Genomic DNA, 27,166 nt, shown 5'->3' with positions numbered 1-27,166 from the left:
GCCGCTGCTCTCTGTAATACGCTGATACACACGCTGCTTCCGGCTAAACAGGACATACAGCGTGTGTATCAGCGTATTACAGAGAGCAGAGGAGCAGCGGCGATGGGACCGCAGGGAGGGGAGTGGTACAGGCTGCACATTGCTCTATGAAGTCTGGAAGGGGGAGCACTGAGGCCAGCCCTGGGAGAGGTCGGGCTGCCCTCCCCTCTACTAGGGACGTTACCACCACAGCCTGCGTACATCACACATGACTAATCACTCACCGCTTGTAGCGATCCGCTCTGCATACATCTCTGCTCTGCGCACATGCTGCCATATATAGTGTTTCCCTCTGTTCAGCACCCGCCTTTTATTCTAATCGCCTCCCACAATGCATCGCGCTGGCCCAGTGCTATACACACGCCTGGCCAGTAGAGGGAGCTGGGGGCATTCTCCATGGACAGAGCAGAGCATACAGCAAGGTTCAGCAGCCCGGAAGTACTGTATACAAACCATGTGATACGTCATCAGCCACAGCTGCAGAGCTAGCTAGGAAGGCTGCTTGGTGTGAGTAGATGCTGCTGTGTAGCCTGTAATAGCTCAGAGCACAGATCTCTGTGTAAGTGCTGCATCTGGAGATCTGCACCTGTCTAGTGATCAGTCTGGGGAGTGACCCTGATCAGCTACATTGCTGGTGACATGCTAATGAGATCTGCAGGCTTCCACATAGGGGCTCATTCACTAGGAACACAACATTAAGGATGGGAAGGCATTTTGGCTCCAATAGTGGCTGGTTGTGTCACTCTACTGAAAATCAATAATAACTTTTTTTTTTTTTACAATATTTATAAATGATTTAGCCAGTGTGTGCCCATTGGAAAATCTTTCCTCTCCCTGATTAACATTCTGAAATGTATCACGAGAGGCAACATCCTAAGTGCTGTCAGGTGCCGCTCTCTGGAATTATTATGTAGTATTTATATAGCGCTGACATATCACGCAGCGCTGTACAGAGTATATTGTCTTGTCACTTAACCAATGGCGAGAGACACTCACCTGTGCCGTGCGTCCGTCCCACAGAGGCTGAACCGAGGCCGGTGTGCCAGGTGGGACGGACGCACGGCACAGGTGAGTGTCTCTCGCCATTGGTCCATATACTTGTACACAAGTTCCCCATTAGGTCCGCTTTTGATATAACGGACGGGGATTGGCTTAAGAGGATTTCAAAGCCTGTCATTGGGTAGTTTGAATATGTGATGTGGTATATATATGTGATTACAAACGGAGTACTTTGAGACTGTCATGGCTTGAAAAAGGAGCAGGCTGAACGCTCTGAAACGTCACTGTTACTTGTATACTTTGTCATCTGTATACTAATGACGGTCTTTTAATAAAAGTGAAAGAGCAAGTGATGGTGTCGGCTACACCTTCTTTTCATCATCTGCTCAAGTGGTGATTGAGCCTGCCTGGGCACATCAGTTAGGACCTTCGTGGGGTGGTGCATTTCTTCAAGTTTCATACTGTGATAATAAAGAATGGCTGCTAGATTGATTTACATGTTTAGATGCCAGGAAGTCCATTTTAACCTATTGGCATTTTTTGTTTTGTTTTGTTCTGTACATGACTGTTTCTTTAGGTATGATAACTGAATTGATTTGATTGCAGGCACAACTAATCAAGCTTAGTAGAGTTACATGAACCCCATTAGTGCGCCTGAATATACCAATACATTGATTTGATGTACCCTTTTATCAGATGTTCATTAGATTCAGGGCTAGTTCACAGTGCTCGGTTGCGTTGTAGAATAATTCTGCATGCCATCGCTCTGTGCCCATGCAATACTATGGGCCTGTTCACAGTAATGCATTGTAACTGATCATGTTATTCCAACTCACTGCATGAAGGCTTTGTCTTAGGCTAATTTCCCACCAGGACGTTGCGTTAGAGGGGGCGTTAAGGTCGCATAACGTCCCCCTAACTCAACGCCTGGTGGTGCTGGATCTGGACGTCAGAGTGAGCCGCGTTGTGCAGCTCACTCTGGCGTCAGTGATGCCGTGATGCGCACTCTTGTGCGCATGCGGCATCACGTGGTCCCGCCGGCCAATCGCCGCACAGAGTGGCTGCTCCAGGAAGTAAACACTGCACGTCATAACGTGCAGTGCATATTAATTAGCCATGTGCCTGGCCGCTCTCCGCTCCTCCCCAACATTACTGAGCATGTGCAAGCAGTCTAACGCGGCTCAGCCGCGTCCAAAGTACTGCATGCAGTACGTTGTCTGGTGGCGCAGCGTTACTATGTAACGCAACGTGGGCACTGTGAACAGCCCCATTTTTCATTGCTGTGCGGTGGGCTGCGTTACAGGCTGCTCTAACGTGCGCCTGTAACGTCCCACTGTGAAACCAGCCTTAAAGTACACCTGCAAAAAAAAATAAATAAAAAAACACAGCTGCTGGGGAGGGGATACTTACCTTGCCAATATTTACCTTCAGGGCTCCAGCACAGGCGCAGTAGAAGCTCTCCGCTTGGGCTCTGGCTGGGTTGCGGTAGGTAAATATTGCAGCACATGGAGTTCGGGGCTTCCAGCGATGGATGCAGGAGGCTTCCCCTCCCAGAGGTAAGTATCCCCCAGTGGATGTTTATTTTTTCATTACAGATTCCCTTTAAAGTCTATGTCCAGTCTCCATTGCAGTTCACACTCATTATAATGTGTGCATTATGCAGCTGACCACAGTGAACCTAGCCTTAAAGAGAACCCGAGGTGGCCTTGTATTACGTAAGTGGGGCACAGAGGCTGGTTGGGCACACTAACACCAGCCTCTGTTGCCCCATCGTGTGTGTCAAAGACCCCCCTGCTCGCCGCTATACCCCCGCAGAGCTGGCGACACGCAGCGTGTCGCCAGCACAATGTTTACTCTAGCGCTGTCTGTCAGCGCCGCTCCGCCGCCTCCTCCGCATCGCCGCTACCCGCCCTCGTCCCTTCCCTCCCGCTGATTGGAGGGAAGGGACGAGGGCGGGTAGCGGCGATGCGGAGGAGGCGTGGGAGCGGCGCTGACAGACAGCGCTAGAGTAAACATTGTGCTGGCGACGCGCTGCGTGTCGCCAGCACTGCGGGGAGTTTAGCGGCGAGCAGGGGGGTCTTTGACACACACGATGGGGCAACAGAGGCTGGTGTTAGTGTGCCCAACCAGCCTCTGTGCCCCACTTACGTAATACAAGGCCACCTCGGGTTCTCTTTAAGGTAGCCATACACTGGTCGATTTGTCATCCGATTCGACCAACAGATAGATCCCTCTCTGATCGATTCTGATCAGAGAGGGATCGTATGGCTGCCTTTACTGCAAGCAGATTGTGAATCGATTTCAGCCTGAAACCGATTCACCATGTGCTGAGCTGCCACTGTCGCCTGTCCCCCCCCGCATACATTACCTGAAGCCTGGTCCCGGGCATCTTCTCCGCATCACCTCCTGGCTGGCATCTTCTCCGCATCACCTTCCGCATCACGACATCCGGCATCCGCGTATAACTTTCTGTCACTCCAGTGACAGCGGAAGTACAAATAGAGCGCCCTCTATTTGTACTTCCGCTGTCACTGCAGTGACACAGGAAGTTATACGCGGATGCCGGATGTCGTGATGCAGAGAAGATGCAGGGAGCCAGCTTCACTTAATGTATACCTGCGTCGATCGTACGCCGCTAGCGATGCGCTCCCTACCCGCGGGAGATCTACGGTATTTTCCCGCACCGAGCGATCGACGGGATCGATCTATTTCGGGAAATAGATCGAAGTTTAGCGTGAACGATGTGACAGCAGATTCGAGACAGCAGATTCGATCCCAGTGATCGAATCTGCTGTCGATCGGCGGGTAATCGGCCTAGTGTATGGCCAGCTTTAGTGTACTTATCAAATCTCATGTCTAGTCTACTAAATATCTGATTCTAATACTGCAATCTATACTGTACAATGAGTGGAAAATCAGGTAACTGTTCAATGCCTTCTAGGTATGGATTGTGTTTCAGGTCTAGTCCTTTGCATCTGTGAACATCAGATAAAATTGTGGCACAAATCTTGTCTGGATCCTCCGGAGGCTTCTTGTGTCTTCCGGTACACCTCCAGAGCTACAGGGACACTCTTTCTAAATGGCAACAGCGCTCCTCCATGCACGAGCATAGCCGTGCTGCAGCCGTGCAAGTATAAAAAATATATATATATATTTATATATATAAAATATATATATATATATATATATATATTTTTTTAAATATCGTTTCCTGCTTTCTTTTTCACCAGTTCAGCCTATCTGGACGAACTTGCTCGTCCAGATAGGCTCTGCTGCTGCCGCCGCATGGTGCGCGCAATCGGGCGCGCTCCCGCTGCCTGCCGCTAGCCCCCCGATCAGTGAATGGGAATATAATTCCCATTCACCGATCTAAGTCCCACGGGGCTCCCTATTTCACTTTTCAAAAATCTCAAATCTTTTCAAAGGACGACGGCTCAGCAGTGGCAAATTTTCTAGCATTGTAGTGACTTTTAGGGGTTTCAGGACTGGTGAGTTTGGGGCCCCTAGGCCAAAGAGGTCATAGCCTAGGGTCACAAAAGCTTGTTTTTTTGGCAATGATGGCGGTGACGAACGTAAATCCCCGCCATGTCCGTTAGCAAAGTCTGAAGCTCACGACATGTCAGATGCAGGTAGAAGGCATATTGTTGTACTTGCACTCCAACGTTGGATTCCCTACATCTCTGCAAACCAGAGTTATGGGGGTGCAAAAGTGCTAAAATCTCCCATAGGCTTTCATTGGGGCCTAGGCTTAGAGGGTACAAAAGCGCAGGTTTCTGCCGAACGGTATGGCTGAGCGACTCCAAATTTTCAGGCTTTGTACGGAGTTTAAGGGGGCTCGGGGCTGGTGAGTTTCAGGCCCTTACCTTACCGTTCGGCAGAAACCTGCGCTTTTCCTTTTTCCTCTTGGTCCCACTGTTCTTTTTAACATTCCCAGCAATGTTGGTGTTTCTAGCTTTTAAGGGGGCTTTGCTATTAACCGCTAAAGTCGGCGGGCATTAAAGTATATGGGAAAAATGCAAACCAAACTTTTTTGAAAAAAACTTGTGGTTCACCGCAAACGCGAACCACCGAAGTTCGCCGGGAACCGTTCGCCGACGAAACGCTCGGGCCATCTCTACTGGGGACAGCCGTGTCACATGGCTGTCCCCCTAGGAGACATAAGAGTGATCGACTGTCATAGGCTGATGCCTATGACAGCTGATCATGATGATTGGCTGGCGGTCCTTAAAAAAAAATGTCATTTATTAGAAAAATAAAGAAATAGAGAGATTTGTTAGTGGGCAGAAAAGGGGGGGGGAGTCACTTGTGTGCTGTGTTGTGTGGCCATGCAGCAAGCCCTTAAAGCTGCAGTGGCTTAATTCATAAAAAACGGCCTGGTCTTTAGGGTGGTATAAGCCCATGGTCCTTAAGTGGTTAAAGAACAACTGACCTGAGAGCAATATTGAGGCTGCCATATTTATTTTGTTTTAAACTATTCCAGTTGCCTGGCTGTATTGCTGATCTTTCATGCATCAGTGGTGGCTGAATCACACATCTGAAACAAGCATGCAGCGAATGCAGTCATACATAAAGGGCCACTATTGCAAAGAAAAACTTGTGTACACATACTTAGAAGAAGTACCGTATTTTTCAGACCATAAGACGCACCAAATAAAAAAACACAGCTGCTGGGGAGGGGATACTTACCTTGCCAATATTTACCTTCAGGGCTCCAGCACAGGCGCAGTAGAAGCTCTCCGCTTGGGCTCTGGCTGGGTTGCGGTAGGTAAATATTGCAGCACATGGAGTTCGGGGCATCCAGCGATGGATGCAGGAGGCTTCCCCTCCCGAGGTAAGTATCCCCCAGTGGATGTTTATTTTTTCATTACAGATTCCCTTTAAAGTCTATGTCCAGTCTCCATTGCAGTTCACACTCATTATAATGTGTGCATTATGCAGCTGACCACAGTGAACCTAGCCTTAAGGTAGCCATACACTGGTCGATTTGTCATCCGATTCGACCAACAGATAGATCCCTCTCTGATGGAATCTGATCAGAGAGGGATCGTATGGCTGCCTTTACTGCAAACAGATTGTGAATCGATTTCAGCCTGAAACCGATTCACCATCTGCTGAGCTGCCGCTGTCGCCTGTCCCCCCCGCATACATTACCTGAAGCCTTGTCCCGGGCATCTTTTCCGCATCACCTCCTGGCTGGCATCTTCTCCGCATCACCTTCCGCATCACGACATCCGGCATCCGCGTATAACTTCCTGTGTCACTGCAGTGACAGCGGAAGTACAAATAGAGGGCGCTCTATATCAACTTCCGCTGTCACTGGAGTGACAGAAAGTTATACGCGGATGCCGGAAGTCGTGATGCGGAAGGTGATGCGGAGAAGATGCAGGGAGCCAGCTTCACTTAATGTATACCTGCGTCGATCGTACGCCGCTAGCGATGCGCTCCCTACCCGTGGGAGATCTACGGTAATTTCCCGCACGGAGCGATCGACGGGATCGATCTATTTCGGGAAATAGATCGAAATTTAGCGTTTAGCGTGAACGATGTGACAGCAGATTCGATCCCAGTGATCGAATCTGCTGTCGATCGGCGGGTAATCGGCCTAGTGTATGGCCAGCTTTAGTGTACTTATCAAATCTCATGTCTAGTCTACTAAATATCTGATGCTAATACTGCAATCTATACTGTACAATGAGTGGAAAATCAGGTAACTGTTCAATGCCTTCTAGGTATGGATTGTGTTTCAGGTCTAGTCCTTTGCATCTGTGAACATCCGATAAAATTCTGGCACAAATCTTGTCTGGATCCTCCGGAGGCTTCTTGTGTCTTCCGGTACACCGCCAGAGCTACAGGGACACTCTTTCTAAATGGCAACAGCGCTCCTCCATGCACGAGCATAGCCGTGCTGCACCCGTGCAAGTATAAAATATATATTGTGATATTCAGGGGATCTGGGATCAAGTTTCACATAGTTTAGGCAGCCATAAAGTTGAAAAAAACAACAGTTTTGTTTATTCTTGCAACACAAGTTAGGCATCCGCTAGAAAAACAGAAAATAAAGTGCAGCTTCACTCAGCCAACAAAACTATGCAGTTCATTGTTCAATTCAACATAAGGGAAAAGTCCATCTTTCTTCAGCAACCCAAACTTAAAAGTCTTTGCAAGAAACACAGTTCAATTTCTGACACACCTCAGTATTTCTTTTCTTTTTAGCAAGAGGGTTACCTTCCTTGTAACACTGGGAAGTCCAGCCAGGAGCTCTGATCCACACACACACTGTCTGCAGCCTGCACAGCTCATCAGCAATGCACACCTGCTCAGGAAAATCACACACTCCTTTCCCAGAGCTCCTTGCAGATATTGCTTCCTGCAATAGGTTAACCCCTGCTGTACTGGCATTAATTTTATCAAGGCTATCTCCAGACAAGCCCTGGGGTGGAATGGAAGAGCCCGCCCAACCATTTCCCTTCCATTCCAGAGTCCGGGCCCTAACAAATGAAAGAACATGCAACCCTGGGTTGCAAACTACCCCGGACTCCTTCCCCAACTGCCTGTCTAAAGGGAGCCAAAACCAAAAATAGGGGAAATGTATCTTCCGTCCAGGACCCATCCCTGGAGTCCTGTACATATCCCCCCCCTTTGCCTCAACCCAGAGGAGGTGGAGGCATCACTAGACACCATACAGTGGACTCGGGAGAGGGCATCAGCATTTTGATGCAGTCTCCCGGGTCTGTGCTCTACCACAAACGAAAATTCCTGTAGGGACAGGAACCACCTTGTCACCCTGGCATTGGTTTCCTTGTTTCTCATCATCCAAGTCAAAGGAGCATGGTCTGAAACTAACCGGAATTTCCTACCTAATAAAAAGTAGCGTAACGAGTCAAGGGCCCACTTGATAGCCAAACATTCCCGTTCGACCACAGCATACCTTCTTTCAGCTGCTGTTAACTTCCTACTCAGAAACAGCACAGGATGCTCCTCACCACCCACTATTTGTGACAGGACAGCCCCCAGCCCAACATCTGATGCATCAGTCTGTACCACAAATTCTCTTGAAAAATCTGGAGCAACCAATATCGGGTGCTGACACAAAGTGGCCTTTAGCTCCAGAAAGGCCTTTTCTGCATCTGTGTTCCAGCTCACCATGACTGACTTCCGACCCTTAGTCAGATCAGTCAGTGGTGCTGCTAGAGTGGAAAAGTTGGGTATAAACCGCCGGTAATACCCAACTATGCCAAGGAATGCCCTTACCTGTCTTTTTGTAATGGGGCGGGGCCAGTCTTTTATCGCCTCTACTTTATTGAGTTGGGGTTTTACCAAACCTCTACCCACAATGTACCCCAGGTACTTAGCCTCCTCCATCCCAATGGCACACTTTTCAGGGTTCACTGTGAAGCCTCCCTCTCTTAGTGAGTCTAACACAGCTTGCACCCGGGGAAGATGGGAATCCCAGTCCCTACTAAAAATCACAATATCATCAAGATACACAGAGGTGTAACGTTGATGAGGCCGAAGCAACCTGTCCATAGCTCTCTGAAAGGTGGCTGGAGCAGTGTGAAGACCAAAGGGCATTTTTTTGTACTGGAACTGACCATCTGGAGTGGAGAACGCGGTTTTCTCCCTGGCACTTTTGGATAGAGGTATCTGCCAGTACCCCTTTGTCAGATCCAGAGTGGTAATAAACCGGGCTGGGCCTAGCCTTTCTATCAACTCATCTACTCGAGGCATGGGGTAAGCATCAAATTTTGACACCTCATTCAATTTTCTGAAGTCATTGCAAAACCGCAGAGTTCCATTGGGCTTTGGGACCAGCACGATGGGACTCGACCAGTCACTCTGCGATTCCTCAATTATATCCATTTCCAACATTTTTTTAACCTCGTCTGAAACTGCTTTCCTGCGGGCCTCGGGAATGCGGTATGGCCTGACACGTACTTTGACTCCAGGCTCAGTGATAATGTCATGTTCTATAACGTGGGTAAGGCCTGGCAGTTCTGAAAACACTTCTTTGTTTCTCTGCAAGAACTCTCTCACCTGTTGGGATTGTGCCCCTGACAACGTGGGGGATATTTTCACATGCTCAATCCCTTTGTGGGGTTCAGGGCTTAGGCCTACCAATGCCAGTGCTGGTTCCCGGTCTCTCCAGGGTTTTAACAAGTTTACATGGTAGATCTGATATGGCTTCCTTTTCCCAGGTTGGTACACTTTGTAATTTACGTCTCCCACTTTTTCCACCACTTCAAATGGCCCTTGCCATTTAGCCAGGAACTTGCTTTCCATGGTAGGTATTAAGACTGCCCGCATCCTCCACCAATTGTGATATTCAGGGGATCTGGGATCAAGTTTCACATAGTTTAGGCAGCCATAAAGTTGAAAAAAACAACAGTTTTGTTTATTCTTGCAACACAAGTTAGGCATCCGCCAGAAAAACAGAAAATAAAGTGCAGCTTCACTCAGCCAACAAAACTATGCAGTTCATTGTTCAATTCAACATAAGGGAAAAGTCCATCTTTCTTCAGCAACCCAAACTTAAAAGTCTTTGCAAGAAACACAGTTCAATTTCTGACACACCTCAGTATTTCTTTTCTTTTTAGCAAGAGGGTTACCTTCCTTGTAACACTGGGAAGTCCAGCCAGGAGCTCTGATCCACACACACACTGTCTGCAGCCTGCACAGCTCATCAGCAATGCACACCTGCTCAGGAAAATCACACACTCCTTTCCCAGAGCTCCTTGCAGATATTGCTTCCTGCAATAGGTTAACCCCTGCTGTACTGGCATTAATTTTATCAAGGCTATCTCCAGACAAGCCCTGGGGTGGAATGGAAGAGCCCGCCCAACCATTTCCCTTCCATTCCAGAGTCCGGGCCCTAACAAATGAAAGAACATGCAACCCTGGGTTGCAAACTACCCCGGACTCCTTCCCCAACTGCCTGTCTAAAGGGAGCCAAAACCAAAAATAGGGGAAATGTATCTTCCGTCCAGGACCCATCCCTGGAGTCCTGTACAATATATATATATATATATATATATATATATATATATATATTATTTTTTTTTTTTTTTTTAAATATTGTATCCTGCTTTCTTTTTCACCAGTTCAGCCTATCTGGACGAACTTGCTCGTCCAGATGGGCTCTGCTGCTGCCGCCGCATGGTGCGCGCGATCGGGCGCGCTCCCGCTGCCTGCCGCTAGCCCCCCGATCAGTGAATGGGAATATAATTCCCATTCACCGATCTAAGTCCCACGGGGCTCCCTATTTCACTTTTCAAAAATCTCAAATCTTTTCAAAGGACGACGGCTCAGCAGTGGCAACTTTTCTAGCATTGTAGTGACTTTTAGGGGTTTCAGGACTGGTGAGTTTGGGGCCCCTAGGCCAAAGAGGTCATAGCCTAGGGTCACAAAAGCTTGTTTTTTTGGCAATGATGGTGGTGACGAACGTAAATCCCCGCCATGTCCGTTAGCAAAGTCTGAAGCTCACGACATGTCAGATGCAGGTAGAAGGCATATTGTTGTACTTGCACTCCAACGTTGGGTTCCCTACATCTCTGCAAACCAGAGTTATGGGGGTGCAAAAGTGCTAAAATCTCCCATAGGCTTTCATTGGGGCCTAGGTTTTGAGGGTACAAAAGCGCAGGTTTCTGCCGAACAGTATGGCTGAGCGACTCCAAATTTTCAGGCTTTGTACGGAGGTTAAGGGGGCTCGGGGCTGGTGAGTTTCAGGCCCTTACCTTACCGTTCGGCAGAAACCTGCGCTTTTCCTTTTTCCTCTTGTTCCCACTGTTCTTTTTAACATTCCCAGCAATTTTGGTGTTTCTAGCTTTTAAGGGGGCTTTGCTATTAACCGCTAAAGTTGGCAGGGGGTTAATTTTCCCACGGTCAGAAGGAGAATTTTAAAATCGATTTTCTCAAAAACTATAAGGTCTTTTTGAAAAAAAACAAATTCCCTCTTGTAGTCACTGCCCTCCTCTACATACCCTGCAAATTTGGTGTTTTTGCTATGTAAGGGGACTTTGCTATTAACCGCTAAAGTCGACTGGCATTAAAGTCTATGGGAAAAATGCAAACCAAACTTTTTTGAAAAAAACTTGTGGTTCACCGCAAACGCGAACCACCGAAGTTCGCCGGGAACCGTTCGCCGGGAACCGTTCGGGCCATCTCTACTGGGGACAGCCGTGTCACATGGCTGTCCCCCTGGGAGACATAAGAGTGATTGACTGTCATAGGCTGATGCCTATGTCAGCTGATCATGATGATTGGCTGGCGGTCCTTAAAAAAAAAAAAATTGTCATTTATTAGAAAAATAAAGAAATAAATATTTATTAAAAAAAATAAACATCCTGGGAGCGATCAGAGCCCACCAATAGAGAGATTTGTTAGTGGGCAGAAAAGGGGGGGGGGGAAGTCACTTGTGTGCTGTGTTGTGTGGCCATGCAGCAAGCCCTTAAAGCTGCAGTGGCTTAATTCATAAAAAACGGCCTGGTCTTTAGGGTGGTATAAGCCCGTGGTCCTTAAGTGGTTAAAGAACAACTGACCTGAGAGCAATATTGAGGCTGCCATATTTATTTTGTTTTAAACTATTCCAGTTGCCTGGCTGTATTGCTGATCTTTCATGCATCAGTGGTGGCTGAATCACACATCTGAAACAAGCATGCAGCAAATGCAGTCATACATAAAGGGCCACTATTGCAAAGAAAAACTTGTGTACACATACTTATAAGAAGTACGGTATATTTGTACCAGATTAAAATGCACTATAAATTACTTTTCTCCTATGCTGCTTTAGCTTACAGTAAGCAGGAACAATCTCACAGATTTTGGACAAATCCATCTCCTCATGGGGGGGGGGGGGGGTGTTTCTTGGTATCTTCTTTATTGTCGTCAAAAGCAATCACTGGAAAGAATCTGTACAAAGATACTTGCCAGCCTCCCTTATCACAGCACACTATTTTAGAAGTTGGACTGACCGACTGATGTTCAATAAGTGCTTGTGAAAATAAAAAAACCTCTGAGAATCCCCCATAAAAAGATGGACTAGTTCAAAAACTGTTTGCTTTTTACTGGCTTATGAAAGCAGCAGGAATATGAGATATAACTAATATATAGCACATTTGAATGTCATGGAGAAATGTACTTGTATACAAACATGAGTATTTTAAATGTACACATTTTTCACGATGGTGGTCCTTTAAAGGGACCCTTAGATCAGGCTCAAAACGGAATTTGAACTTACCTGGGGCTTCCACCAGCCCCCATAGCCCGCAAGGTCCCCCAGGGTCCTTCTGACTACTCTCCTGGTGACGCTGGCACCGCGCACACCACGCATCATCATGCCAGCTGGCGTGAGAGTCCTGTGCATGCACGGTTCTCTAAGACTGAAGCGCGCATGCACAGGACTAACGCCGGCCGGGGTGATGGTGTGCGGTGGGGGTGTGCATGGCCAACTTGTGTATTGGCACTGTGTATTGACCTGAGGAAGTGGCTAGTACCTGTGAAACGCGTTGTCTGTCTGTGTTTTAAATAATAAAAAAAAATTCCAATTGAACTGGTGTCCTATCTTCTGGAGATGTAAGAGAACACCTCACTTTTATGATTTATTTTTTATCCTATAATTTGGCCGTCTCCATCTCGGCTACTAGTTGGGTCATCACCTATGTTTCTCTTATAACCCCCAAAAAACCTGGAGGTTACATTCAGGGCTGTGGAGTCGGTACAAAAATCATCCGACTCCAGGTACCCAAATTTGCTCTGACTCCTCGACTCTGATTCCTTAGTCTAATTTTTACAAAGGATATAGATTTGGTACAAAAATCATCTGACTCCGACTCCTCAGTTTATGAAACCTCCGACTCCAGGTACCCAAAATTGCTCCGACTCCGATTCCACAGCCCTGGTTACATTGCTATATTGTAGTTCTTGTCTATATGCCATAATAAATGTTTCACCATCTTGTTACAAGACCCCTTAACACCTTGTTTTGTGGTATGGAGACATTGGGCCTGATTCACAAAGCGGTGCTAACAGTTAGCACCCTGGTGAAAAGCACTTTATCATGCCTAAACTCAGTTTAGGCATGATAAGTTTAGGTGTGATAAGTTTAGGTGTGATAAGTTTAGGTGTGATAAGTTTAGGCATGATAAGTTTAGGTGTGATAAGTTTTTAGGCGTGATAAGTTTAAGCACCAACTGGGTTAGCACCGCAGTGCACAGCTGATCAAAAGTTTTGCGCTAGCAAAGTCTGGTGCACTTTGCATAGAGTTTAATGGCGCTGCTTTGTGTGCGGGACTTTGCGCGCGTAATAAACTTATCTAAACTTATCACGCCTAAACTTATCACACCTAAACTTATCATGCCTAAACTTATCATGCCTAAACTTATCATACCTAAACTGAGTTTAGGCATGATAAAAATAGTTATCACGCCTAAAGTCTTTAACTGGGTTATCACCGCTTTGTGAATCGAGCCCATTGTCTGGGCCATGTGACATTGCCTATTTAGGTTTGGAGTTGCTATAGCTATTGGGCAGAACCATGTATTGAATTGTTTATTCATAGAATATAGCATTGTTTTTAGCTTTCATTCATACTGGCCATTATTTCTGTGAATGATTGACAGATTCCCAAACTAAATAAGGAAACCGTTCGTATGAGAGACCCACAGCGGGTGCAGGAACTAATCGTGGCGCTACAGAATGGAGGAGATCGGAAATTACAGGTAGGTTTTGCTGAAGGATGAAAATGTACCTGTGTTTCCCTGAAAATTAGCCCTCCCTTGAAAATAAGCCCTAGTTGTATACACATAGAAAATCGAACACTATGCTAGTGTAAGGGGCAATCTCTTACCGCACCTCCCTTGTGGCTGCATCCCTCTCTGCTCCGGGATCCTAACATGGTCGCCGCCCTTTGACCTGGTCACACTCACAAGTCTGCACAAAACAGGAAGTAAAATATAATGCACTCATAAGGCTTGATTCACTAAGCTGTGCTGCTATAGCATTTGTCACTACAGTGTGCTGCTTTGGCAGCCCAGCTTAGTTATTCAAGCCCATACAGCTTATCTGGTTTACTGTAGTGACACATAAATTCTACAGGGTGGGCGGTTCCTCGCATCCATAAGGATTCTGACATGCATACGCAGAGTTGGGAATACTCATTCATTTCTTTCTGGTATCTTTTTCTGCAGGTCATTTCTGACTTTGACATGACACTGAGCCGCTTCCAGTACAATGGTGAAAGGAGTCCCACCTGCTATAGTGAGTATGCAGCTGTTGCCCCCTACTGGTCTGCTGTGACATTCCCTGGATAATAACGCTGCCGGCCATCTTATCCCATCTCTCCTACACAGATATTATTGACAACAGCAAGATGGTTACTGAGGAGTGCAGGAAGAAGGTGGGTGGAAGAATTATACAGAATACTCCCAGCAGCTAATAACTAGTGCTTACTTTTATTTGTGTTGTCAGCATGAAAACAAGATTCTAATAGGTTGCAGCACTAATGTTTCTCTATGCCGAACAACCCTAACTGCAGGTCAGCTTTTGCTGCAATGCAGAGGCTGGTGTGTTGTCAGGTGGGTGTGGCCTCGCATACATGGCCACACCCCTGCCCACACATGTAACTGCAAGCCAGCCTCTGCTCCAATAAGGAATGTGTGGGGTAAACAATTCTTTACTTGAAGGGGGACTTTGAGTTGCATATTCCACTTCCCTCTATTATGGTTGTTCATAACTAACCACACAGAGGTTTCTCTGCAATAGCAAGGCACTCCCAGGTCATAGCATGCTGTGCGTTATTGAGTAGTTTGCACCATCCCCTATAGAAATGAGACGTACCATATACTGAAAGTTTAGGTGTAAGGTACGTATTCTCTATGTGTGCAGTAGAGGTAAGGGACTCGATCACAATAACACTTTCCTTCCTTAGCATCCAGTGAACAGTGCTTAGATTAGGACTGCCCCACCTATGTAAAGCACGCTGATGTGAGATTAATATGGAGGATGACATTATTACTTTCTTGTAAACAATGTAAATGACTTGGCTGTGCTATTAATTCTCTGCCTCTAATACCTGGAGGGCTCGTTCACACCGGGGGCGTTTTTGGCCTTTTTTCAAGCACAGGCGATTCTTAAAACCGCCCACAAAATGCTTGTGCAATGAATCTCTATGAGACGGTTCATATCAGCGCGTTTCGTGCGCTGTGCATGCAGCAAAGCGGTGCCTGGTCCATTTTTGGGGCGATTTTGCCTCAATGGAAGGTATAGGAAAAATGCAAACGCTCACAAAATCGCTTTGTGCAGCAATTGCGTTCACGTTTTTAAGAATAAATGATATTATTCTTTTCCAGGTCAAAGAGTTCACTTCCTGACTTGCGTCAGGGAGTGAATTAAAAAAGCATTCAGGAAAAGCTCTTAGAAAAGCACTTTTCACAAAAACGCAACGCCCACCCAAGCGCCGGGAATCAAAAAAGAAAAATTGCACCAAAAAAAAGCCCAGCGCTTACGTGAGCGGAACGCAATGTGAATGAGGCCTTAAAGGGAAGGTCCAGGCAAAAAAATAAAGAGAAATCAGCTTCCTCCAGCCCCTTGCAGCTGTCCAGTGTCCTCGCCGCAGCTCCGGTGGCTCCCGATCTCCTCCGGTGCGAGGTCGGCATCTACCTGCGCACCAATGTCCGGCTCATGGAATTGCACTGACGTCATCCGGATTGTGTTGCACTGTACAGTTCAGATGACGTCAGCGCGACTACATGAGACGCACGATGGAGTGCAGCTAGGCCTCTGAGACCGGAGAGGAGCCCAGGCCACCAGTGGGGAGCGGAGCTGTGGCGAGGGCACAGTACGGCTGCCAGGGGCTGGAGGAAGCCCGAGGTAAGTTGATTTTTGTTTATTTGATTAGCCTGGATGTGTCCTTTAAAGAGAAACCGTAAGGGTCCCTTCACACTTAAAAGCGCAAACTGCCGGCGATTACCGCCTGCGTTTTGCGGGAGTGATTTTTAATGCAGAAAAATCACTGGACACTGCAGCGATTTTTCTGTGATCGCGTTTAGCGCTTCTATAGCACTGAAACGCGATCGCCGGGAAATCGCCTGAAAATGGTGCAGGCTACATGTTTGCGCTTGGCGATTTGCATTAGTCGCTGGCGAAACTCTCAAGTGTGAATGGGCCCTAACCAAGAATTGAACTTCATCTCAATCAGTAGCTGATACCCCCTTTCCCATGAGAAACCTATTCCTTTTCTCAAATGGATCATCAGGAGGCGCTGTATGGCTGATTTTGTGGTGAAACCCCTCCCACAAATGATGTCAGTTCCTCACAGCACTGAGGTAGTGACATCACACTGTGGGAACCTTGTTGCATTGTGGGAAATAACATGTCACATGATGCCATAGTCACCATGTATATTGCCGCTGGAAAGTGTGATCGGGTGAGTTACCATCAAATCTCTTCCAGCGCACACTTTCTCCAGAGGGAGGAAGACAGAAACTGTTGCTTCCTCTAGAATGCGGCCCAATCAAAGTTTGCCCACTTCTGGTCTAGGGCCAATTTTATGGCTAATCCGATTAACTTATCTGTATGTTTTGGTATGTGTGAGGAAAGCGGGGTGCCCATGCTCCTGATAAGCAAATGGTGAGGTTTGCACAGGAGTGGGAATGTTACAAATGGCAGCAGAGAGGACTCCCAGCACTGGTGCAGGAAAATGCACTGTGGGCAGCCCTTACAATTGCTCTGAGGGGTTTATAAGTTGTTGTTTTTTTACCTCTTTTACATTGATGTGCAATACCTATGATCTGGCAGCAATTCTTTACATATGGAAGTGTGTGTGTGTGTTGTGATGATTGGTGGCACAGGGAGGCCTACATCCCTACAGGCCAGGGCTGTGGAGTCGGAGTCGGAGTCGTGGAGTCGGAGTCGTGGAGTCGGGCAATTTTGGGTGCCTGGAGTCGGAGTCGGAGTCGGGAAAAAATGCACCGACTCCGACTCCTAATGAATTTGTAACTGTAATTAAAATAGAAAATATGATAAAATGTTCTATTTCTCAGATAATAGTCATTAAAAATAATGTATATATACAGTATATATACAGTAATAGCTGTGCTTAGTCCACAAAAATGAAATAAACCAATCAAAATTAGTTACTTGTGCTGCTTCAATAAAGCAGTCCCCATATTTTTAAGGTCAGATATACATATCTGGTTGTGACTGTATATATGTGTACACAGGAATCTCTTATATATACTAAATAACATCTATGCTGTAAGAATAAAGCCTGATGTGTAGCTGTGTCACTAATAGAGATGGTCAACGAGATGGAAATAATTCTGCATTGATGCTGATTTATGCAAATGTATGCACTCCCTTTGCTGATGAAATCAAATAATTTGATATGTTGTTAAAATTTGGTTTGGTGACTACAAATTAAAGGGTACCTGAGACGGATGAAAAGTAAAGTTTTATACATACCTGGGGCTTCCTCCAGCCCCCTTCAGGCTAATCAGTCCCTCGCTGTCCTTCACCACCCGGATCTTCTGATATGAGTCCTGGTAATTCAGCCAGTCAGCGCTGTCCGGCCGCATGCCGCTCCCACAGCCAGGAACATTCTGCACCTGCGCAATAGTGCACCTGTGTGACAGCTACACATTGTTCTACCAGCAGTCACTGAATACCTTTTACTGCACCTGTGTGACAGCTACACATTGTTCTACCAACAGTCACTGAATACCTTTTACTGCAGCTGTCTTTTGTGACTGTACATTGTTATACCAGTTATATAATTGTTATACACATTGTTATACCAGTCTGTACATACCTGTTAACTGCCCCTGTGTATTTGCACATTGTATTATATACCAGCAGTCAGTGCATCCATTTTCACTGCACCTGCGTGACTGCACATTGTTCTACCAGCAGTCACTGCATACCTTTTACTGCACCTGTGTGACAGCTACACATTGTTCTACCAGCAGTCACTACATACCTTTTACTGCACCTGTGTGACAGCTACAAATTGTTCTATCAGCAGTCACTACATACCTTTTACTGCACCTGTGTGACTGCGCATTGTTCTACCAGCAGTCACTGAATACATTTTACTGCACCTGTGTGACAACTACACATTGTTCTACCAGCAGTCACTGCATACCTTTTACTGCACCTGTGTGACAGCTACACATTGTTCTACCAGCAGTCACTGAATACCTTTTACTGCACCTGTGTGACAGCTACACATTGTTCTACCAGCAGTCACTACATACCTTTTACTGCACCTGTGTGACAGCTACACATTGTTCTACCAGCAGTCACTGAATACCTTTTACTGCACCTGTGTGACAGCTACACATTGTTCTACCAACAGTCACTGAATACCTTTTACTGCACCTGTCTTTTGTGACTGTACATTGTTATACCAGTTATATAATTGTTATACACATTGTTATACCAGTCTGTACATACCTGTTAACTGCCCCTGTGTATTTGCACATTGTATTATATACCAGCAGTCAATGCATCCATTTTCACTGCACCTGCGTGACTGCACATTGTTCTACCAACAGTCACTGCATACCTTTTACTGCACCTGTGTGACTGCACATTGTTCTACCAACAGTCACTGCATACCTTTTACTGCACCTGTGTGACAGCTACACATTGTTCTACCAGCAGTCACTACATACCTTTTACTGCACCTGTGTGACAGCTACATATTGTTCTACCAGCAGTCACTACATACCTTTTACTGCACCTGTGTGACTGCGCATTGTTCTACCAGCAGTCACTGAATACCTTTTACTGCACCTGTGTGACAGCTACACATTGTTCTACCAGCAGTCACTGAATACCTTTTACTGCACCTGTGTGACAGCTACACATTGTTCTACCAGCAGTCACTGCATACCTTTTACTGCACCTGTGTGACAGCTACACATTGTTCTACCAGCAGTCACTGAATACCTTTTACTGCACCTGTGTGACAGCTACACATTGTTCTACCAGCAGTCACTACATACCTTTTACTGCACCTGTGTGACAGCTACACATTGTTCTACCAGCAGTCACTGAATACCTTTTACTGCACCTGTGTGACAGCTACACATTTTTCTACCAACAGTCACTGAATACCTTTTACTGCACCTGTCTTTTGTGACTGCACATTGTTATACCAGTTATAGAATTGTTATACACATTGTTATACCAGTCTGTACATACCTGTTAACTGCCCCTGTGTATTTGCACATTGTATTATATACCAGCAGTCAATGCATCCATTTTCACTGCACCTGCGTGACTGCACATTGTTCTACCAGCAGTCATTGCATACCTTTTACTGCACCTGTGTAACCGCACATTGTTGTACCAGCAGTCACTACAACCTTTTCACTGCACCTGTGTAACCACACATTGTTGTACCAGCAGTCACCTTTTCACTGCACCTGTGTAACTGCACATTGTATTAGTCAAGTCAGTGCATACATTTCACTTCATCCCCCCCAATATGGACAAAACAAGAGGCAGAGCCAGAACCAGAGGCAGGCCACCCGGCAGGTCTGTTTGAGGTCAAGGTGGCGTGATTTTGTGTGGCCCTGGACCAAAGTACAGTGTTCAGAAGGCATGTGCCATCAACTCCCAAGATTGCCAGGACGTTGGGAGGTCGTTGCTTCATTGTGGACAGACCAAATTCGATCAGCTGTACACTCAGTTACTGTTGTTCTGTCATTCAGCTACCTCAGCCCGACCATATGGGCCTGAAAACCGCCAATTGCCTGCACTCTCGCCATGGTGTCCACCAGTCCAGCATGGCCGTCACTACACAAATAGCTGTTTGCGGTGCGTTACACAGTGAGTTTAGTCTGTCAGTATGAAGCAGTACACTAATTACACTACATATGCAAGATGTTTTAAAGCACTTTAGGCCTCCAATATAGCAATAAAATGTGATTTCTGCGCTTAAACCCTGCTGTGCGTAAAATCCGGATTTTTCCCCGGGACTTTTGGCGTATATCCCACTTCGCCATGCCCCCTCCAGGTGTTCGACCCCTTGAAACATCTTTTCCATCACTTTAATGGCTACAATTAATGTTTGTAGTTTTGAACGTTTGCCTGCCCATTGAAGTCTATGGCGGTTCAAAAGTTTGCATGTGTTCGGGTTCGAGTTTCGCGAACCAAAATCGGAGGCTCGCGACAACTCTAGAGTGATGCGCATAGCGGCATAGGAGCCCGACGGACTTCTGGGTAAGTAACCCCTCGTCTTCCATGCTCACACCTGCCTTAATCAAGCTTCATTACAATTTTGATTTGAAGTGGCTTTTTCACTCGAAATCCCATGCCTGTCAGGAAGTAAAAAAAAAAAAAAAGCGCATTGAAAAGCGCTTATAAAAGCGCAAATCGCCCCGAAAGCGCTGAGGAAAGCACTTACAAAAGCTCTCACAAAAGCGCTCAGCGATTGTGATTCCGTTGGCAATTTATAATGTGAACAAGGCCTAAGTGTGAGGCTGGGCGCACACATACCAGAAACGCTAGAAATGCGTAAATGCGTATGGGCTACAAAATTTGCATAAACCTGCAGCAACACAGAATTATTTGCATCTCATTGACCATCCCTACTAGTGACACAACTACACATCGGGCTTTATTCTTACAGCATACAAGTTATTTAAAAGGACCCTGAGCTCTGAATAAAAATGAAATTTGGACTTACCTGGGACTTCCTCCAGCCCCCCGTAATCCGTGTGGTCTCCCGGCATTCTCCTGGTCCCCTGGCTCTGGTAATCTGGTGACTTCGACTGAAGTTGCCTGTGCTTCTCGCCACGCACGTTGCGCACCATCACGTCAGCTGGCGTAAGAGTCCTGCGAGGTTCAGTCTTAGAGAACCGTGCATGCGCAGGTCTCTTATGCCCACCAGCATGATGAGACACGTTGGGGTGACTTCAGCTGAAGTTGCCAGGTTACCGGGACCAGGAGGACGCTGGGGGACCTCCCAGGCTACAGGGGGCTGGAGGGAGCCTCAGGTAAGTCCAAATTTCATTTTTATTCAGAGCTCAGGGTTCTTTTAATATGCATAAAAGATTACTGTGTATACAAATATATTGTCACAATCAGATAGGTGTATATCCCATTTTATAAATATGGTGACTGCTTTATTGCAGCAGGACAAGTAACTTGTTTTTTGATTGCTTTATTTCATTTTTGTGGACTAAGCACTGCTATCACTGTATATATTTATTTATGATGAATTATTTATGATGACTTGTTATCTGAGAAATAGAACATCATATCAGGTTTTTCTCTTTTAATTACAGTTTAAATGTATTAGGACTCCAGGTACCCAAATCTGCTCCGACTCCACAGCCCTGAACGTTACTGAAGAAAACAAGCACATTTTCAGTCAGTGAAGATTTGAAGGTTGCATGTGAGGTAAACAACCAGATGATACTTATTACACATACACGCAGCTCCCTGCCCCACCGCTGACCTGCTCCACAGCTGGTACGTGACACTTACCGAGCAGGGCTTAGAGAATTGAAGCGTGTTTGATTAGTCAATTACCAAACTTCTGCCTCATGCGGAAAATCTTTACTGAATTTGGAAAAAAAAAGTGTAAAATACCAAATGAGGGCCTTTACCGACCAAAATTATTTTACCAAACTGCCCTTTGTGAATAGAGCCCTTTGATATGCCAAAGTGTCAGGAATGTTTTACCCTCCAAAAATCAGCTAGTAAGAGCTGAAATAGCTGACACTGGTGAGAAGATGACCTGCAATAATCAGCTGTTCAGACATGAAATATCTGACACTGGTAAGAAGCATATTAATATGCTAATTGTGAAATGGTTTAACCTGCAAAAATCAGCTTGTGCTGAAATATTTGACACTGGTGAGAAGACGTATTGAAATGCTGAGTGTGGGAAATGGTTTGACCTGCAAATATCTGGTGAGAAGACATATTGAAATGCTGAGTGTGGGAAATGGTTTGACCTGCAAATATCAGCTTGTCAGTGCTGAAATATTTGACACTGGTGAGAAGACATATTGAAATGCTGAGTGTGGGAAATGGTTTGACCTGCAAATATCAGCTTGTCAGTGCTGAAATATTTGACACTGGTGAGAAGACATGTTGAAATGCTGAGTGTGGGAAATGGTTTGACCTGCAAATATCGGCTTGTCAGTGCTGAAATATTTGACACTGGTGAGAACTGAGAAGACATTGAAATGCTGAGTGTGGGAAATGGTTTGACCTGCAAATATCAGCTTGTCAGTGCTGAAATATTTGACACTGGTGAGAAGACGTATTGAAATGCTGAGTGTTGGAAATGTTTTGACCTGCAAATATCAGCTTGTCAGTGCTGAAATATTTGACACTGGTGAGAAGACATGTTGAAATGCTGAGTGTGGGAAATGGTTTGACCTGCAAATATCAGCTTGTCAGTGCTGAAATATTTGACACTGGTGAGAACTGAGAAGACATATTGAAATGCTGAGTGTTGGAAATGTTTTGACCTGCAAATATCAGCTTGTCAGTGCTGAAATATTTGACACTGGTGAGAAGACATGTTGAAATGCTGAGTGTGGGAAATGGTTTGACCTGCAAATATCAGCTTGTCAGTGCTGAAATATTTGACACTGGTGAGAACTGAGAAGACATATTGAAATGCTGAGTGTGGGAAATGGTTTGACCTGCAAATATCAGCTTGTCAGTGCTGAATCATATATCACACTGGTGAGAAGACATGGAAATGCTGAGTGTGGGAAATGGTTTGACCTGCAAATATCGGCTTGTCAGTGCTGAAATATTTGACACTGGTGAGAACTGAGAAGACATTGAAATGCTGAGTGTGGGAAATGGTTTGACCTGCAAATATCAGCTTGTCAGTGCTGAAATATTTGACACTGGTGAGAAGACGTATTGAAATGCTGAGTGTTGGAAATGTTTTGACCTGCAAATATCAGCTTGTCAGTGCTGAAATATTTGACACTGGTGAGAAGACATGTTGAAATGCTGAGTGTGGGAAATGGTTTGACCTGCAAATATCAGCTTGTCAGTGCTGAAATATTTGACACTGGTGAGAACTGAGAAGACATATTGAAATGCTGAGTGTTGGAAATGTTTTGACCTGCAAATATCAGCTTGTCAGTGCTGAAATATTTGACACTGGTGAGAAGACATGTTGAAATGCTGAGTGTGGGAAATGGTTTGACCTGCAAATATCAGCTTGTCAGTGCTGAAATATTTGACACTGGTGAGAACTGAGAAGACATATTGAAATGCTGAGTGTGGGAAATGGTTTGACCTGCAAATATCAGCTTGTCAGTGCTGAATCATATATCACACTGGTGAGAAGACATGGAAATGCTGAGTGTGGGAAATGGTTTGACCTGCAAATATCACCTTGTCAGTGCTGAAATATTTGACACTGGTGAGAAGACATATTGAAATGCTGAGTGTGGGAAATGGTTTGACCTGCAAATATCAGCTTGTCAGCGCTGAAATATTTGACACTGGTGAGAACTGAGAAGACATATTGAAATGCTGAGTGTGGGAAATGGTTTGACCTGCAAATATCAGCTTGTCAGTGCTGAATCATATATCACACTGGTGAGAAGACATGGAAATGCTGAGTGTGGGAAATGGTTTGACATGCAAATATCAGCTTGTCAGCGCTGAAATATTTGACACTAGTGAGAAGACATGGAAATTCTGAGTGTGGGAAATGGTTTGACCTGCAAATATCAGCTTGTCAGTGCTGAAATATTTGACACTGGTGAGAAGACATATTGAAATGCTGAGTGTGGGAAATGGTTTGACCTGCAAATATCAGCTTGTCAGTGCTGAAATATTTGACACTGGTGAGAAGACGTATTGAAATGCTGAGTGTTGGAAATGTTTTGACCTGCAAATATCAGCTTGTCAGTGCTGAAATATTTGACACTGGTGAGAAGACATGTTGAAATGCTGAGTGTGGGAAATGTTTTGACCTGCAAATATCAGCTTGTCAGTGCTGAAATATTTGACACTGTGGAGAAGACGTATTGAAATGCTGAGTGTGGGAAATGGTTTGACCTGCAAATATCAGCTTGTCAGTGCTGAAATATTTGACACTGGTGAGAACTGAGAAGACATATTGAAATGCTGAGTGTTGGAAATGTTTTTGACCTGCAAATATCAGCTTGTCAGTGCTGAAATATTTGACACTGTGGAGAAGACGTATTGAAATGCTGAGTGTTGGAAATGGTTTGACCTGCAAATATCAGCTTGTCAGTGCTGAAATATTTGACACTGGTGAGAAGACGTATTGAAATGCTGAGTGTGGGAAATGGTTTGACCTGCAAATATCAGCTTGTCAGTGCTGAAATATTTGACACTGGTGAGAAGACATGGAAATGCTGAGTGTGGGAAATGTTTTAACCTGCAAATATCAGCTTGTCAGTGCTGAAATATTTGACACTGGTGAGAAGACATATTGAAATGCTGAGTGTGGGAAATGGTTTGACCTGCAAATATCGGCTTGTCAGTGCTGAAATATTTAACACTGGTGAGAAGACATATTGAAATGCTGAGTGTGGGAAATGGTTTGACCTGCAAATATCAGCGTGTCAGTGCTGAAATATTTGACACTGGTGAGAAAACGTATTGAAATGCTGAGTGTGGGAAATGGTTTGACCTGAAAATATCAGCTTGTCAGTGCTGAATCATATATCACACTGGTGAGAAGACATGTAAATGCTGAGTGTGGGAAATGGTTTGACCTGCAAATATCAGCTTGTCAGCGCTAAAATATTTGACACTAGTGAGAAGACATGGAAATGCTGAGTGTGGGAAATGTTTTGACCTGCAAATATAAGCTTGTCAGCGCTGAAATATTTGACACTAGTGAGAAGACATATTGAAATGCTGAGTATGGGAAATGGTTTGACCTGCAAATATCAGCTTGTCGGTGCTGAAATATTTGACACTGGTGAGAAGACATATTGAAATGCTGAGTGTGGGAAATGGTTTGACCTGCAAATATCAGCTTGTCAGTGCTGAAATATCTGACACTGATGAGAATAATGAGAAGTTAATCAGACATGAAATACCGTATTTTCCGACGTATAAGACACACTTTTTCTCCCCCCAAAATGGGGAGAAAAAGTCCCTGCGTCTTATACGGCAAATGCAGGGAATCCCCGACTTACCAACGCCCGCAGATACGAACCGCGACCTGCCGCCACGTTGGGGATTCCCTGCATTAGCTCCCTGTATGGTCCGCTTTCCTTCCCTGTGTAATTAGTGTGGCAGCGGCATGTGTGTATCAGAGTGGCCGCCAAGATCACTGCCTGGCTCCCTGTACGGTCAGCTTGCCCAATTTCCCCTCCCCGCATATGTGTGCTTCCTTCCCCCGCTGGTGTGTCCACTCCCCCCAGGTGTCAGCACAGCGGCAGTCATACTTACTCCAGCCGCTCTCTGGGAATGCAGACCTGGTCTCCTCTCTGTCGCTCCTCTAATGATGGCTTCTGTACTACGCGTCATTGATGAAGATCACAAGTTAGCAGAAATTGATTTTTATTGTTTTTTTTTTTCACAAAGGGTATCATTCATAAAGCATTTCCGCATGCGGAAATGCTAAAAACAGCTGACTTTACCGACCACTCGGCAAAGTCAGCATTCATAAAGGCTCTTTCCGCATGAAAAAAAGACATACCGAGCAGAGTGATAAATCACCGCCTTGTGCGGTGATTAACGGAACAAATGTAGCAAAATGTTAATTCATAAAGAATACCGCCAGCGGTGTCAGGTCGGAAAGTCCCGCTCCCTCTGATGTGGCGATACCAATGCAAGTGAATGGAGACACACAGACCTCCCAGGCAGCTGCAGCAGAGCGGAACACGGAGAAATGTATCAACTCGGCAGCTTCCGTGTCTCCGCCTGCCTAACGCCTGCCTACCGCCAGCCTAGTTCGGGGAATCTCCGCACTGCCACCGCACCTACACACTTCTTTATGAATGCCCCCCCAGAAGTCTAAAGTACCGGTTGCGGAGAAGAACGGTGTTTTCCCGCACTACCGACAGCCTCTTTATGAATGATACCCAATGTGTCATTTTCCACTAACTTGTGACAAAAAATAAAATCTTCTATGAACTCACCATGCCTCTCAGTGAATACTTTGGGATGTCTTCTTTCCAATGGGTCTTTTGGGGGTATTTATACTTTCCTGGAATTTTAGCCCCTCATGAAACATGACAGGTGCTCAGAAAAGTCAGAGATGCTTCAAAATGGGAAAATTCACTTTTTGCACCATAGTTTGTAAACGCTATAACTTTTACCCAAACCAATAAATATACACTGAATGTTTTGTTTTTGTGTTTTGTTTTGTTATCAAAGGCATGTAGCACAATAAATTTGGACAAAAATATACAGAAATTTTACTTTGACAAATTTTATCACAGAAAGTTAAAAAAAAAATTTTTTTGACAAAATTCATGTCTTTTTTGATGAATAAAAAGTAAAAATCGCAGCAGCAATCAAATAACACCAAAAGAAAGCTGTATTAGTGACAAGAAAAAGAAGTAAAATTCATTTAGGTGGTAGGTTGTATGCCTGAGCAATAAACCGTGAAAGCTGCAGTGGTCTGAATGGAAAAAAAAGGCTCTGGTCCCTAAAAGGCGAAAAGACTGTGGTCCTCAAGTGGTTAAGACACAATCACCTCTTCTCCTATATTTCCTCTGACAGGATTCTCACTTCAAAGGAAGGACTTATCTAGTGCTCTCCGTTATCTGAGGTATGTGATGTGCCCTGTTCCTCCCTCCAATGCAAATATCCCCATATCCCCGTTCTGTGCTCTGCACAAGAAACTTTACGCACTTGCTCTGCAAGCCAACTACAGGGAGACTCAGCATTTACCGCAAAGCCTCTGCTTTCTCCCTTCATGGAAGTTTTAAAAACGGGTCACCAGCCAGGAGTGTGAAGATCTGACTCCAAACTCTGCAAGCGCTCCTCTCTGCCTCAGATGCAGGTGTCCCGTGCTGTGCTCCATTCTCCTCCATTAACTCTGATGCAGGATGCAGGAAAGGGCACTCACCCTCTGTCCTGCTGGCAGCACTCTGCATACACCGGAGGCGACCTTCTATAGTGAAAGGGTCCTGACTTGATGACCTCATCAAGT

General features: G+C 45.5%; 1 protein-coding gene across 1 annotated transcript; it reads left to right on the top strand.

Moving 5' to 3' along the window:
* Positions 1-6,937: 6,937 nt before the first annotated feature.
* On the top strand, positions 6,938-25,570 carry LOC137525238 (7-methylguanosine phosphate-specific 5'-nucleotidase A-like). The gene is made up of 5 exons (XM_068246240.1): positions 6,938-6,957; positions 13,653-13,751; positions 14,220-14,289; positions 14,382-14,428; positions 21,327-25,570. Exons 2-5 carry the CDS (start codon positions 13,683-13,685, stop codon positions 21,417-21,419), a joined length of 279 nt encoding a protein of 92 aa, XP_068102341.1. The 5' UTR covers positions 6,938-6,957; positions 13,653-13,682; the 3' UTR covers positions 21,420-25,570.
* Positions 25,571-27,166: the final 1,596 nt, after the last annotated feature.

Source organism: Hyperolius riggenbachi, chromosome 7 (genome assembly GCF_040937935.1).
Source record: "Hyperolius riggenbachi isolate aHypRig1 chromosome 7, aHypRig1.pri, whole genome shotgun sequence".
Classification (NCBI taxonomy): Eukaryota; Metazoa; Chordata; class Amphibia; order Anura; family Hyperoliidae; genus Hyperolius; species Hyperolius riggenbachi.
The sequence above is the reverse complement of the archived record's forward strand: the minus strand, read 5'-3'. Positions and strand labels throughout refer to the sequence as shown.

Excerpts from the sequence above, each read along its gene's own strand:
- LOC137525238 (XM_068246240.1), top strand. The coding sequence starts at position 13,683 with ATGAGAGACCCACAGCGGGTGCAGGAACTAATCGTGGCGCTACAGAAT. Across the intron at positions 13,752-14,219 it reads GAGGAGATCGGAAATTACAG|GTCATTTCTGACTTTGACAT; the intron begins GTAGGTTTTGCT and ends CTTTTTCTGCAG. Across the intron at positions 14,290-14,381 it reads AAGGAGTCCCACCTGCTATA|ATATTATTGACAACAGCAAG; the intron begins GTGAGTATGCAG and ends TCTCCTACACAG.